General features: G+C 33.7%; 1 protein-coding gene across 2 annotated transcripts; it reads right to left on the minus strand.

Annotated features, from left to right (window-relative positions):
* Positions 1-38: 38 nt before the first annotated feature.
* On the minus strand, positions 39-7,572 carry LOC120628242 (aldo-keto reductase AKR2E4-like). Of its 2 annotated transcripts, XM_039896519.1 has the most exons (7): positions 7,469-7,572; positions 6,580-6,684; positions 5,197-5,358; positions 4,407-4,520; positions 3,053-3,214; positions 1,435-1,638; positions 39-434 (listed from the first exon to the last, which is right to left on the minus strand). In XM_039896519.1, the coding sequence occupies exons 1-7, from the start codon at positions 7,511-7,513 to the stop codon at positions 201-203; spliced, it is 1,026 nt and encodes a 341-aa protein (XP_039752453.1). In that variant the 5' UTR covers positions 7,514-7,572; the 3' UTR covers positions 39-200. The 2 variants fall into 2 exon arrangements, with proteins under 2 accessions (XP_039752453.1, XP_039752454.1); XM_039896520.1 differs by lacking the exon at positions 3,053-3,214.
* Positions 7,573-14,706: the final 7,134 nt, after the last annotated feature.

Below are 14,706 nucleotides of genomic sequence, written 5' to 3' on the forward strand. Positions count from 1 at the left end.
TACAATAACAACCACAACAAAATTTATCCATTTGCCTCACAAAGATCTTATTTTTTTTTATATTAATGTAATCGAATCTACTCTTTATAGTTTTCTTTTATTTGGGGACTCCTGGTTAATCTAATGATAAATATATTGCCCCCGGTACAGAAAGACCGTAAGAGCTATTTCTATGGAACGCGCTAGACCAATGAATTCACTTACGCCAGTGGATAAAATTTCTCATACCGGCGTTTTGCTTGCTCCTTTTTGGTGCCCTTTTTACTATCTGGGCCAAAGGTAAAACTTTTAACAGGGTAGACTGGCCTGTTAACGTTGAACTCGTTGATTTTCGCCACATCTTCATCAGTGAGGCAGAAACTGTTAATTTCATCGTTCTGTTCAATATTCGTCATATTGGTAGACCTGGACATTGGTACAACACCGCGATCGATCTGAAACAAAGTTATTTTTATAGTAAAAAAATTATCGCCTGTATTTTTTAGCACTTCGCAGAGCATGCTAGAGAAATTAATCAGTAATCGTTGAGGAAACCTGCATGCCTGGAAATACTCAATAATGTTCTCAAAGGCGTGTGGAGTCTACCAACCTCCAGACACACCAGGTCGATTGCGTCGGTCTTTTTGTCCTGTTGTACCAGACCCATGCCCTGTAGTAGACCAGTAATAGATTGAGATGATGATTACCTACTCTCACAGTTTCGATATTCTTACAAATATTTAATTATTTTTAGGCGATAAGTTAGTGAGGTCCAGCTCCCTTGCTTACTTTGCTTCGAATCGGCTGCTTATTTATTTACGAGCTGTCCCTTACGACTTCGAGAGCGTACCTCAAAAGAAATTTAACCGTTTACGCATAGCATGCATTGAAAGCTCTCACAAGGATTTTTTTTCCCGATTTTGCAACATTTTTCATTGATCAATGAAAAATGTGTCTTCTAGTCGTAGCGAGACGTTACATAGCCTTTAGCCTTGCTCGATAAATGGGCTATCCAACACTGAAATAATTTATCAAATCGGACCAGCAGTTCCTGAGATCATCGCGTTAAAGTAAACAACAAACAAGCTTTATATACTAAGTATAAGATTAGTGCAGATTGTAATCCGATCGTTTAAAACTTTCAAAGGGTCAAGTTTCATTTCAAAAGCCTTGCTGTTATTAATATTCAATATTATAAACGTTCAAGTTTGTGAGGATATCTGGATGTTTGTCACTCTGTCACGCAAAAACGACTGAAACGATTTTGATGATACCTTACAATAATATAATACAGCTCAAAAGTTAAAGTTATTTTTTATGAATTTTTCGCCTTATTTATATATATTATTAGGTTTAGCCCGCAGTCTTCGTCCGCGTTTATTACGGTTTTCACCAATGTTTTTTTTTTGAAAGAGCGGCCTAACATCATTGAAAAGAAGGTTTAAAATTGTTTACCGGATAACGGACGATAACTTGACTGGCGGTGACATTGTATTTTTCAGCTATCTTCACCAGCACTGGATCATCCAGACAAGGTGGCGGTGGGTTTGTTACCCCTGGCCTTGGTACTGTGAAGCCGAAAGGTCTGTAGGCCATCACCATAATGCCCTGTTTCTGGCAATATTCCACTAACTCTATATTTGTATTTGTAGGGTTCACCTTAAAAAAGAAATAGGATTACAGATAGGCAGCTATTATATTTATCTCCATGGCTTCACCTGGACAAGGGTTGCAATTGAAAGTTAGAGCTGCTTTTTGTCAGGCAGGTTAGTATGTAGCTTAATTTTGAGCTGGAACCTTTTACTAGGTTGTGCCACACATGACAAGCGTTATCCGGGCGCTTTTGTTATTTATGTAATGTAAACACCTAATTTTATTTACCTAATGAGCACGTCAGGTGTCGCAAATTGTAATCTGTGGCACATATTTAGTTAAAAAGATATTTTTCTTTCTTACTTTTTTTAAATTAGAAATTATGATCAAGAGTGTATTAAAAACACAAAGAAGACATATCGGCGATTTCGTTGACGATTGAAGGAATGATTTATTTATTTCTCCACATTACTTATAAGTATAAGTACAATATAATGTTGCTTACGGGCTATTTTGTTACACAGTTATAATGTGGGGACTGATGCTTGATTGTAGCTAGAATTTTACAAATTTTAATAAGGCCTACTTCATCATAGCTTTGACTCTACTATCTGTTAGGAAGAAAGATTGTAGTCCTCGGAGAAGTATACCCTGCGAGAAACTTAGCACTTGCTCTTTTACCAAATCAACATTTTAAAAATATGTGTCGAGAAAAAATTATGTAGTCAACTTTTGAACATACCCTTTTTAAATAGTTAAACATATTTATGATATTATAAAACTGCAAATGACTGTTTAAAGTTCAAGTGGAACAAATCTTCAATATAAGATTAACTTAAACTTCTTCTGCGTACACTTTTGGTTTGGATGACGCTGTCACTAAGGGGCAACTAAATTCAATATAGAGACTCCCAAAGATGATCAATCAAGTTTTATGCACCCGCATGATCTGGGCATCAAATGAAAGGGTTTGTTCAAAAGATCATGAAAATCGTGGGTAACATTGGATAGAAGCAAGCGTTACTCTGCAGAATTCCATGGTGTATTATGAGAATTAAGCTTAATTTGCTATACTCCGCGAAAAGCAGGAGAATCTGTATGGTGTAATTTATAATTTCTTCAATCCAATCTTCAAATCTTCAATCCTTATACTCCACACCAAACAGATTTCCGGCAATATACCCTCTACGCACGTTCCGCTCCGTTAAGATACTTAACAATTATTCATTGTAAAGTCAACATCTCCTGAGGATGCTCCGGTTTCGGAGCGTAACGTGCGTAACACAAAGCAAGAAAATTAAGCTTAATTGTCATAATAAGCGCGGGTAACAGTAATTTTATATACTTTGTAGTTTCAAGATAGTATTCTGTATAAATACGCTTGCAGTAACAATGCACTCCAGTCTTGTGAGAGACTCAGACAGCGCAGATATATCTCCCGGTCTAATTCGTTATCACTTGTTTATATTTTTTTTCTTACCTCAAGTTGATTGACAGCAGGTTTGGTTGTACAATACGGCAAGATCTTATCCAAGTCCTCTTTTTTGAAGTTGACAACGCCGATGGACTTTGTCAACCCTTGCTTTTTCGCGTCTTCCATGCCATTCCAAATATCCATGACATTACAGTTCTTTTTTCCCGACTAAGTATTAACAGAAATTAATAATAGAAAAAAACACAATGAACCTTCAGCTTAATTTGCTATACTCCGCGAAAAGGAGGAGACTATGTGTGTGTAATTTATAATCTCTTTCACAGAATCAAGAACATACAGAAACCGTTTATAGTGCTAATATTAAAGCATCAAAAACCACTCGACTTTAGTAGTGTTTCTCGAACAGGTGGCTAATCACTTCATACCATTTACCAGTTGACATTAATTATTTTACTCCTAATGTTCCAAACGTTTACCATAAAATTTGAAAATGGGAAAAAGTTTGTCATTGACTTAACATGAACAATTGCTAAGAATCTATAGTCAATTGATGTTAAAGAAATTATGAATTACACCGTACAGTTTCTCTTGCTATTCGCGGAATATAGCAAATCAAGCTGAATTTTCATTTTGTCGTAAAAGAGAAATCTATATATTATAAAATTAATGATTACACAATAACAATAATTAAATGATGTGTTACATTTTATATTAATTTTAAATTAATAACGTTACAATTAAACCTCTAAATAAACTATTTACTGTAAAGGTCATTACCGCGTGGAATGATGCCAAGAATGCTGGCTGCATTTCTGCACTGAACTGCCAGGTTTATTCTTTGCGCAAAAAAAGAGCCAGACTTTCTAACACCAGATGAGGCAATCAACCATGGTGAAATTTCGAAAGATTATTCCGTTCTTGAGTCTAAGTTGAGTTGGGTTGGGTTTCCTCGGCAAAATGAACACATTTGTAACTCTCTATTAGAGGCATACTTCTGCCATCAATTGCGGCTTACGGTCTTTATGCTGTATTTTTTTTTTAATAAGTATACTACGACACCCCACACATCGCCAATTAGCCCCAAAGTAAGCGTAGCTTGTTTTAAGGGTATTAAAATGGCTTATGAATATTTTTTATGAATAATATACATAAATACATATAATATACTAATAAACACCCAGACACTGAAAAACAGTCATCACAGAAATATTGTCCAGTTGTGGGAATCGAACCCACAGCCTTGACTCTGAAAACAGGGTCGCTGCCCACTGCGCCAATCGGCCGTCACAATCCTATCCCTGATATAAGATGAGGCCAATGTGTCAAAGCATGCGTCCCACAAAAGCGACCGTCCCCGTTCCCAGAAAACCGGCGTTATTAAATTATATGTTATATTTACCGGATTAATAGGTGTATTAATGAGAAATAAGTCGACATAGTCTAGCTGCAATATCTTCAATGTCATCTTGAGATCGGATACCACTCCACTGCGTGTACATATGTCTAGTGACTTCTGAAAGTTTATATCGTTTTGGTTAACTCCAGTCATTTGACGACCTCAAAGGCGCAACGGTGAGCGTTGTGAATTGAAGTAGGTGGACCGGGTGCGATTGCCGGAAGGGGCAATCATTTCGGAATTGTGTCATTTCTAGTCCGGTGCGAGGCTTTCGCCGAGGCTACCACCTACAAAGACGTGCCGCTAAGCCATTTAGTGTTCCGGTGCGATGTCGCGTAGAAACTGATTAGGAGTATGTCTACCATACTCCCTAACAGGTTAGCGCGCTACCATCTTAGACTGAATTCACATAACACCAGGTTAGATTGCAGTCAAAAGCTAATTTGTAGTGTATTAAAAAAAAATAGTCATTAAGGTGTTAAATGCCGCTAAAGGTTAGAAGAACTTAAACTACTAATAAATGTATTTTTTTATGTTGGCCCATCTGCTATAAACATACACACAGGCCATTACTTCCCAGGGTATGCGAGGAACTGCACAATTCTGCCTGTGACCATTAATCTGATGAAAATTATGAGATAAAATAAAAAAATAATCTATGTGTAGACATTTTTGAGTATATTTACACACTTTTTTAACAACACTTAAAAAAATACCAGAGAGGTCAATAAGATGATATCATAGCGTGGTATAGGTTAAGAGAAGGCGCAATACAATAAATGATACTACTTACCTTAGCAGATATAAATAATTCCTTCCGTGTCACCATTCCACAGCTTATAGCATTCTTAATAGAATCTGCCACGAAATATTCATTATAATACGTATCTAGATTCCTGTATCCACTTTCAAAAGCCGAACAGACCGCTTCTGGTAATTTATCTAAATCTTCGACCTAAAATTAAACAAATTATAGATTAGCGTATGAAGCGGGCCTATAACGGAAAATCAGGGATGGTAATCACTCGATTTAAATTTTGCATATATGTTTGATTTTCTTCAGTCAAAACTATGGCAGTGGTTTTCTAATAATCTATTAACGTTTCGGTTTCACAGATAACTGTCAGAGACATAATGGTATAAATAATATATCAATATATCTCTAAAGCCTGTGTAGTTATATTTAGAGTTTAATTTACATGCTGTGTAAAGTTAAAGGATTTTGAAAAGCGTCACGTGTTTATTGGTAGGGCTAACTAGCCAAGGTCGAAGCCTCCCACCAGTTTTGACAAGAGAAAATTCAGAAATTAAAAAATCCAAATTGCCCCTCCACGAACCCTATTCCTCCCACTTATGAGACAAACATTTGCCTCTGCTAACGGAGGCCGTCATAATTATATAAAATCCAACTTTTTGATATTAATCCAATGTATTCATCTATAGGTCCAGTAAGCCTAGAAAACATTTTTCTCGCCGGGGAAAGGATAAAATTGTGTCCTCTCCCACAGCTTGATAATATCATTAAAAAATCTAGATGGCCTAACATTGTCCTGTAAACGACATTGGCTTTCTGAATAAAATAGTCTGTTATTCTTGTTATTAAGATATAAGCTACCAAGCTGTGTACCTAACTTCCTAAGCTACAATTAACTTCATAAAACAGAAAATAAGCGCCAGAAATTGCGATCTTTTTAAGAAACATATTTTCACGATAACACTGTTTATAATTTTATTGGAACTGACTGGAATAAAGAGAGTCTATTTAATTCTTTTCAGTAATAATGTTGTGTAGGTCTACCAATCCACGTTTGACCTGAACCCTTATCATTGTGAGAGGAGATTCGAGCCCTGGTGGGCTGATAATGACATAAACCCACAGAATTAAAAAAAAACAGAAACCTTGTACAAAACTTTTTGAAGCATCAATAACCACATTACTTTAGTAGTGTCTCTCGAACAGACGGTTAGTCACTCCATACCATTTCTCAGTTGACAGTAATTATTTTACCTCTAATGGTCTAAACGTTTACCATCAAATTTGATAATGGGAAAAAGTTTGTGAGCTAAAAACATACTGTGTGTTCTGAACACACTGCATGCAATCATGGCTGAATGAGGATTCTGTATGTTCTTAATTCTGTAGATTAAACGTACTTTTATAGTAATTTATACGTACCGGAACTAAAGTCCCGAAGGTAACCAAAGGCATTGTGTTGCCATCGTTCAATAATCTTGCGTCTCTTGACGCAGTCTTATCAATATTTGTGGATTTAGCTGGATACTGAAAGTTACAAATTAAATTTAACTTAGTAAATATTTCGCATATGCCTAACACACACATAAACACACACACACACACACACACACACACTTTTTTATATTGATTAGTATTATTAATACGATGGGCTGGCCAAATAAAGGCTGCAGTGGCTGTTCCCTTACATGAGTTTGCTAGAAAAGCTGCTTCCAGAGAGGAGTGGCGAAGAATAATCAAGCGTGCCACAGCACTCAAGTGACAACCACCATTAATACTAATACTAATAAAGCCAACCAGTATTAATATTAATAAAATCTAAAATCTTGACATAATTAAATTTCCTGTTAAAATAAAGGAATTAAAAAATTGTAAGACAAGTATACAAAGGTTTGTATCTTACAATTTTTTAGTTTGTTGGTACCTTTGATATTTAAAATATTGAACATTAAAGTTACTCTTACTTAAATATAAATATTATCGAATAACTGTAATTATAACATTAAGTACTTAAACTATATTATATTAATCCTTATATATTTTTTTTTTTGGGAAAGGGGCTGGTATTTGAGACAAAGGTTTTACCTACCAAAGGTTTTTACCTAGTTCCTTAGTTAAAATAAACTACTGAAACAGTAGATATACTTAAATGTCTTTCGATATGTTCAAAGGTTACGTAAAGTAACCTTTTATTAAAACAAAAAGTGCCTTAACAGGCATCTTACTAAAATAAAGACAAATTGAGTTGACTTCAGTTTACAAATTAAAAAAACAACACTTGAGCGTGATTATCCATGAATCATTTACTTACAATCCATAGAAGTAAAACATTTAAAATAACCCTTAGAAATAACATTTCGTATTTTATTGTTAAAAAAAGTATAATTTTTAGCGACTAAACCAATACTAATAAACACTTAACCGATACTGAAATTTTATTCCTTAAGTAATTTAACTAGTAATCCATATTAGTGTGTTTGTATCGATAAGTTATGCTAATACATTTTATAAGCATTTTTATCATCTTAATTGAATTATAAATACAATTTGCAATCTCATATTAGGTGTTTTAATTTACAATTAAATTATTAGGTGGATAACATATTTTCTATTACAGCTGTATAATAGGTATAGACTATAATAGGCACGTCTGAAAAGCCATACTAAAGCCATTATAATCACAATTTATAAAAAACCTTAGCGAGTATTCGATTCTTGCGATGCATAAAACCTTAAAGTTAAGCCATTTAATAATGTAGCAAGAAATTATTCATCTTTAATAATTCTAAAAATAGTCCCGGATATCATAATTAGGTATGTCTATCTTTTAAGGTTGACTCACACGCGGACGAGGTCACAGGGGACCGCTAGTTTCACAAATTTTAAAAATTCCTACTCCAAAAGCACCAAATAGGGAATGAAAATATATATGAAGTTATTTAAGTAATTAACGTTTTACCAATACAAAAAATGAACTTAACGTGAGCGCTTCGGTCCGCGGGCAAAAGCTAGGCAAACTATAATTATCTTCACTAGAATTTAGAAAGAGCTCGTTAAATACATTATTTTCAGTAAACACTCACGTTTTATACGTTATCTACAGCACTAATTAACATACCTACTGTCATTACCATATTTATTTATTTTATTTTACTCTTTATTCGTACACCACATGAAGTTAAAGATAGATACAAGAAAACAGAAACATAAAAATAGAAGCAGAATATCAAAAACGGCCTTATCGCTCAGTAGCGATCTCTGCCAGGCAACCTTAGCATTAGGAAAAAAAAAAAGAGGAGAACAAACTGCAGGTGGTACAAAATATAAAATGCATATGAATAACGTAATACTAATCTTTGACGGCCGACTGGCGCAGTGGGCAGCGACCCTGCTTTCTGAGTCCAAGGCCGTGGGTTCGATTCCCACAACTGGAAAATGTTTGTGTGATGAGCATAAGTGTTTTTCAGTGTCTGGGTGTTTATATGTATTTTCTAAGTATTTATTTATATATAATTCCTAAAAATATTCATCAGTCATCTTAGTACCCATAACACAAGCTACGCTTACTTTGGGGCTAGGTGGCAATGTGTGTATTGTCGTAGTATATTTATTTATTTATTTATTTATTTATTTAATCATTATATCAAACCCATTACCAGCCCACTACAGAGCACGGGTCTCCTCCCACAATATATAAGGGGTTCAGGCCGTAGTCCTAAGGTTTTAAATCTTAATATATATAAATCTCCTGTCACGATGTTTGTCCGCGATGGACTCTTAAACTACTTAACCGATATTAAGGTAAATTGGCACACCGTGAGCAGTCTGGTCCAACTCAAGAGATAGGTTAGCTTAGATCTTTAATTATAGTCGCAATTTTATTTTATTGCAAATTATTTGTCTATAACTAATTGACAGTCACGTGTTATATATATATACTTACTACTATACTCATTTAAGGCTTAGCGATACTGAATACTTTAAAAACAAAATCAAACGCAGACGAAGTCGCGGGCAACAGCTAGTACTTATATATTTATTTATTTGGGTTCACAAACAACAACACAGTATCACATTACACAATGGTATACATAGTACAAATAATTACTCACTGCGGCGTCAACTGCGTAAACCACATATTACAAGAAATATTTGTTAATGGGGCTTATTCAAAAGCTAATAAAACATTATTGTTGCAACAATTTCTACAAGAATACAAACAAAAAAAAATATAAGAAGGAGATCTGTAATTATTTATGAATATCTTGTGATCGCAAAACTTTGTCTGTAACAGTAATTGATTATCACCCGGAATACTAGTATATAAATTTAATTTTAAGACTATTTTAAACGATCAATGACCAACTTCTTAAAGGCGCCTATTCGCGTGGAAAATATGTCTATATTATTAAAGTTCTCGTTATATGATTGTGTCATTCTAAATAATAGAGAACGCTTGCCTGCATTGGTGCGACACATAGTAGTAGCAAAAAGCTGATGCATTCGATTCTTTCGTATTGGAGTTCTAAATGGGATTCTATAATACAGTAATATTTAATACTAATACGTACACGCATCTATATAAATATTTTAAAAAAACCAGCCATACAATAAATATTAAAAGTATATATTATTACCTTATAATAAATACTTATATAAGAGTAAATAAATACTAGTCTAGTCAACAAGTTCAAAAACGTTAAATAATAATAAAGCTCCTAAAAATATGTGCCATAGCTCATTGGATTCGGAATGACGTCTAGAAGAATGTTTTTTAAGGGTATATTAGCACATAAAAAATTGCGATCGTTATTAACAAAATAAGATTTAAAAAAAAAAGGTATTTAGTTTTTCGTTAATAACTTTTAAAATAATATTATTTAAGGAATTTTGAAAAAAGATCCTCAAAGAAGAGGAAATTTTCAATACAAAAGGCTCAACTCCCGGAGCTCAATCCATATTATTTATAATTTTTTTTTAACGCTGGAAATAGAGCTCCACGAGGACGTTTCGGCATAGGCGCGCCGCCTAAAAGGCTGGTATATTACGTTAAATAATTTTTTCGTTATTAAATAACAATTTAAAAAATTGTATAAATTATGGTGTAATCTAGATACTTGAACGAAATAAACCTCGGTGACAAAAATTTTTTTTGACAATTTTTCAAAAAGTTACACCATTGTTAATTAACTAATTTTTTTCCAATCTCTGTTTTTATAAATTACGGCATAAAAGTTTAAATAATTGATCTATAAATTTTTCGCTTCCTGGAGCTCTTACTTAATAAAGTTATGCAAAAATAAAATATTCAAGTTAATTATTTTGGCAATTATAATTTTATTAAATTAACTAAAAATGAAATTTCTAACAAATTTTATCAAAAAAAAATATTTTGGAACGCAAAAACTACTTAACCGATCCACATGAAACTTTGTACACATATTCTTGGAAGTGTTAGAAGTAATATAGGATACTTTTTATCCCGACTTTAAGCTCGGTTCCTTTGGGAGAGGAGATGAAAGTGCTTGACGATTTGACACCATAACTCCGACAAATTATAACCGATTTAAATAATTATTTTTGTATTGATATGTGTTTAATTTTTACCAAACTGTGGTTGGAGATAGAGAACAGAACTCCTCAGCGGACAGCAGCAAACCCCTCATTTAAGGCTTAGCGATACTGAATACTTTAATTTTTTTTAGAACTGCAGCTAAATATAATGCCACATGGAAAAACAAAATCAAACTCAGAAGAAGTCGCGGGCAACAGCTAGTAATAAATAAATATAAATAAATATACTACGACAACAATCAGCAACGATACACATCGCCATCTAGCACCAAAAAAGCGTAGCTTGTATTATGGGGACTACATACAAATAGACACCCAGACACTGAAAAACATTAATGTTCATCAAACAGACATTTTTCCAGTTGTGGGAATCGAACCCACGGCCTTCGACTCAGAAAGCAGGGTCGCTGCCCACTGCGCCAAACAGCTCTCGTATATGTAATAATCATATTATATATACATGTATACATTTCACTTTATGAATGCCTGTGATAGGCTGTGTTTTTTTGCTTTATATGCTTATACTTTCCAGGTGGCCCCATTTAAATCTTATCGAAATCGGTCGAGCTGTTATCAACAATAATGTAACCCAAAGTAGCCAGTAGTTTTTGCCTATAAAGTTAATTATTTGGCGTGAGCTGAGAAAAGTATTGATGATACATAAAAATTATGTACTACATGATTAAATTACACTATTACCTACAAAAATGTCACAATAAAAAGTCGTATTTAGGTCATATTTAGGTAGAGTTTGTGTTAATATTTTTTTTTTTTAACTATATAGACAAGTGCTTGGCTGCAATCACACCTGTTGGTAAGTGATGATGCAGACTAAGATGAAGCGCGCTTGCCTAGAAGATGATTCAGTCTTGATTTGAAGGTACCCAAATAATACAAAAATTTAATTAGAATTTTTTGCTTTTTAGTTCCTAGGCGTATGTTGGAAGTCGGTTTATTTTTAATTTAAAAATAATTTATCATATGTCATTAAAAGGGGGGCTTTTTGTCAAGAAAGGAATGCAAATTCTGTACTCATCTATTCTGTGCGACCTGTGCCACAGCGTCGATTGATTTGCGGAGCTATTTATTTATTTAAAATCTTGTTAGTACAGCAGGGCCACTTACACAAACTAGATTGAACTACATAATTTATGGATAACTATAAGACAAATGAATGAAAGATGATATTATACATCATATAAGACATGATATAGTGATACTCTGCGAATATTGTAGTAGAGGTCATTCAATATTCTCAGAGTATCTCAACAATTTTATTTATTTATTTTATTTATTTAATTTAGAATACATTATTGCACAAACTTAGAAACAATACACAAGAAAAGAAAAAAAAATAGGTAAAAATAAAAACAATTAAAGAATTCACGGAACAATGCTTTCCACCCGTCATGGAATAGATCCCATTGAGCATTGCTGTCCAAGAGCGCATTGAATCACGACAATGAACGCGGTTTTTTTTATTTCATTTTTATTGGTCAACTTAAGAGTAAAAAAATTTACGACAACTAGGTCACTCACCTCATCTTAAACTACACAGAGTTTATGTGACAAGAATGATTAATGATATTCATTTTAGAAACATTTTTTTTTTAAATTATTTAAGTTGCAATCACAACCCCACCAGTAGTCAGTACACAACAGTTAGATAGCAAGTTTATGATTACAACTTGTACATAGATGACAGATCCCTATCCCACGCAACATTCTCTCTGATAAAGTACTTTTAAAACAAAATTCTTTACGTTTGCCCTTACATATTTAATGTTTTTAATGTTTTTAATCTTATCAAACAAATTAACTGGAAGCTTATTTATGGTGCTAGGTATAGGTGATATATGCCCCGCGCATTGCCACTTTAACTTTGCGACTTGTTGAGCTACTCGTATGTCGATTACTCTAGTTCCAATCAGAAACTCCACAATTTGATAACTTAGTTTGTCGGATATTAATAGAGCCCTGCTGCGGATTCAAAATGAACAAGTCTCTCTTCTTAAGAGAAACATGTTCGCAGAACTATCAAGTTCTCATCATCATATCAAGCCATTACCGGCCCACTAAAGGGCGCGGTTCCTCCCACAACGAGAAGGGGTTAAGGCCGTACACCACGCTGGCCCAGTGCGGATCGGTTGACTTCACGCACCCTTGAGAACATTATGAAGAACTTTCAGGTATACAGGTTTCCGCTGGATGTTTTCCTTCAACGTTGAAGCAAGTGATATTTTAATTGATTAAAACGCCCAAAACTAAGAAAAGTTAGAGGTGCGTTCTGGGATTTGAACTCGCCCCTCCTGAAAGTGAAGACGAAGTCCCACCCACTGGGCTATCAAGTTCTCAAGGTCTACTAGTGTACAATGTATGTTTGATTCATATACGCACGTTCAGAGCAAATAAGTTAGTAGTACCTCTTGCTGTGGTTCGAATATATCATAAACTCGTTTTTTGAAGTCTGTTAAAAATGAGAAACAAATTAAAAACATACATATTCGTTAAATAGGTAATGTTTTATTTACCTATAAATAAAATAAAAAGTTCTAAAGTAGCGCATAGTTTATTTTCTTTATTTCTTAGGTTCGCCAGCAGATTATACTGTAAACACAAAATTAAGAAGCAAAATAACATGGTGCAAACCCAATTACTGGAAAACTGGCATGCGTATCTGAAAAATGGAAGTGCCGGTTTGCCTTTTTGCTTTGCTTATTTTTACACACTGTTTAATTCGATTTAGAGAATTAGGTTACAAACATTGTTTCTAAAATATCTGTATTTATTTATTAGCTTTCCGATGGAAATAAACAGTACTATTACAATGCCGCATTTTTATATCACAAACTGGAATGCGTATCTGAAAAATGCAAGTGCCGGTTTGCCTTTTTGCTTTGCTTATTTTTACACACTGTTTAATTCGATTTAGAGAATTAAGTTACAAACATTGTTTCTAAAATATCTGTATTTATTTGTTTGCTTTTCGAGGGAAACAAACAGTACTATTGGTTTTTGTGCTATAAAAATACAATGCCGTATTTTATATCACATAAACCAGCTTAGTTATACATAAACGGTAACATTAACCACAATTGCTTAGAAATTAACTACAAAGCGAAAATTATGCAACAAAATTAAAGTAAAAGAAAAAAAAAAAAACAAAAACTTTCAAAGCTTGTATAACACTTGTTTTGTCATAATTATATTCCTAAAAGTGCCAATTTTGACTGAAAACGAACTCACAATTTTTACTGTTGAAAGCATTGCACGCGCGTGATAAAAATTTATTTGCTGAATACCTTGTCTTCCATCTAGCCACGTTTTTCTCTCTAAAAGGATGTAGTTTTCTCCTTCCCATTCCTCTTCCTTCGTTTACTCTTCTTTTTTCTTCGAGATTAAAATATAAATGAATCCTAGCTAGATCGACTTATCGCCCCCGAAACCCACTGTATACTAAATTTCATGAAAATCGTTGGAGCCGATTCCGAGATTCCAATTATATATATATATATATAAGAATTGCTCGTTTAAAGATATAAGATATAAGTGCTTTAACATGCGATTCTTAGGCTAAAATTTCACATCTCTAGATCAAATGAAGTTAATTAATTACAAAAACCATACGAATGTCCGATCGGTCAATTTTGTACTACTAACTAAAGTAAGTTATGAAAAACGTGGTAGAATAAAGAGGATTTATGATTTAAGCTCATACTGCCGCAAATTGTTGCATTCGACAAATTCGATTAGCTTCAAAAATGCTAAGTGCATATAGTTAAACAGTCCTTCGTAATCAATTAAATAGACCTTTACATTCCTGTCAAATTGGTTTATAATGAGAACATCTTCATGGCAGAGGGAAAAATTGTATATGTTTATATTCGATTGTATGTGCTCCTTATTCAACGATCCAGCGATTGGTATTATATAGCGATCAACCTGAAATAATAAATACTTTTTATCTTGTTACCC

Source organism: Pararge aegeria, chromosome 12, assembly GCF_905163445.1.
Source record: "Pararge aegeria chromosome 12, ilParAegt1.1, whole genome shotgun sequence".
NCBI lineage: Eukaryota > Metazoa > Arthropoda > Insecta > Lepidoptera > Nymphalidae > Pararge > Pararge aegeria.

What these genes read in the sequence shown, in the direction of transcription:
- LOC120628242 (XM_039896519.1), bottom strand. Translation starts at nt 7,513, where the DNA reads ATGTTATTTCTAAGGGTTATTTTAAATGTTTTACTTCTATGGATT. An exon ending in ATGTTTTACTTCTATGGATT is followed by an intron (nt 6,685 to 7,468) that starts GTAAGTAAATGA and finishes TGTAACTTTCAG; the next exon opens with TATCCAGCTAAATCCACAAA. An exon ending in CCTTCGGGACTTTAGTTCCG is followed by an intron (nt 5,359 to 6,579) that starts GTACGTATAAAT and finishes GTTTAATTTTAG; the next exon opens with GTCGAAGATTTAGATAAATT.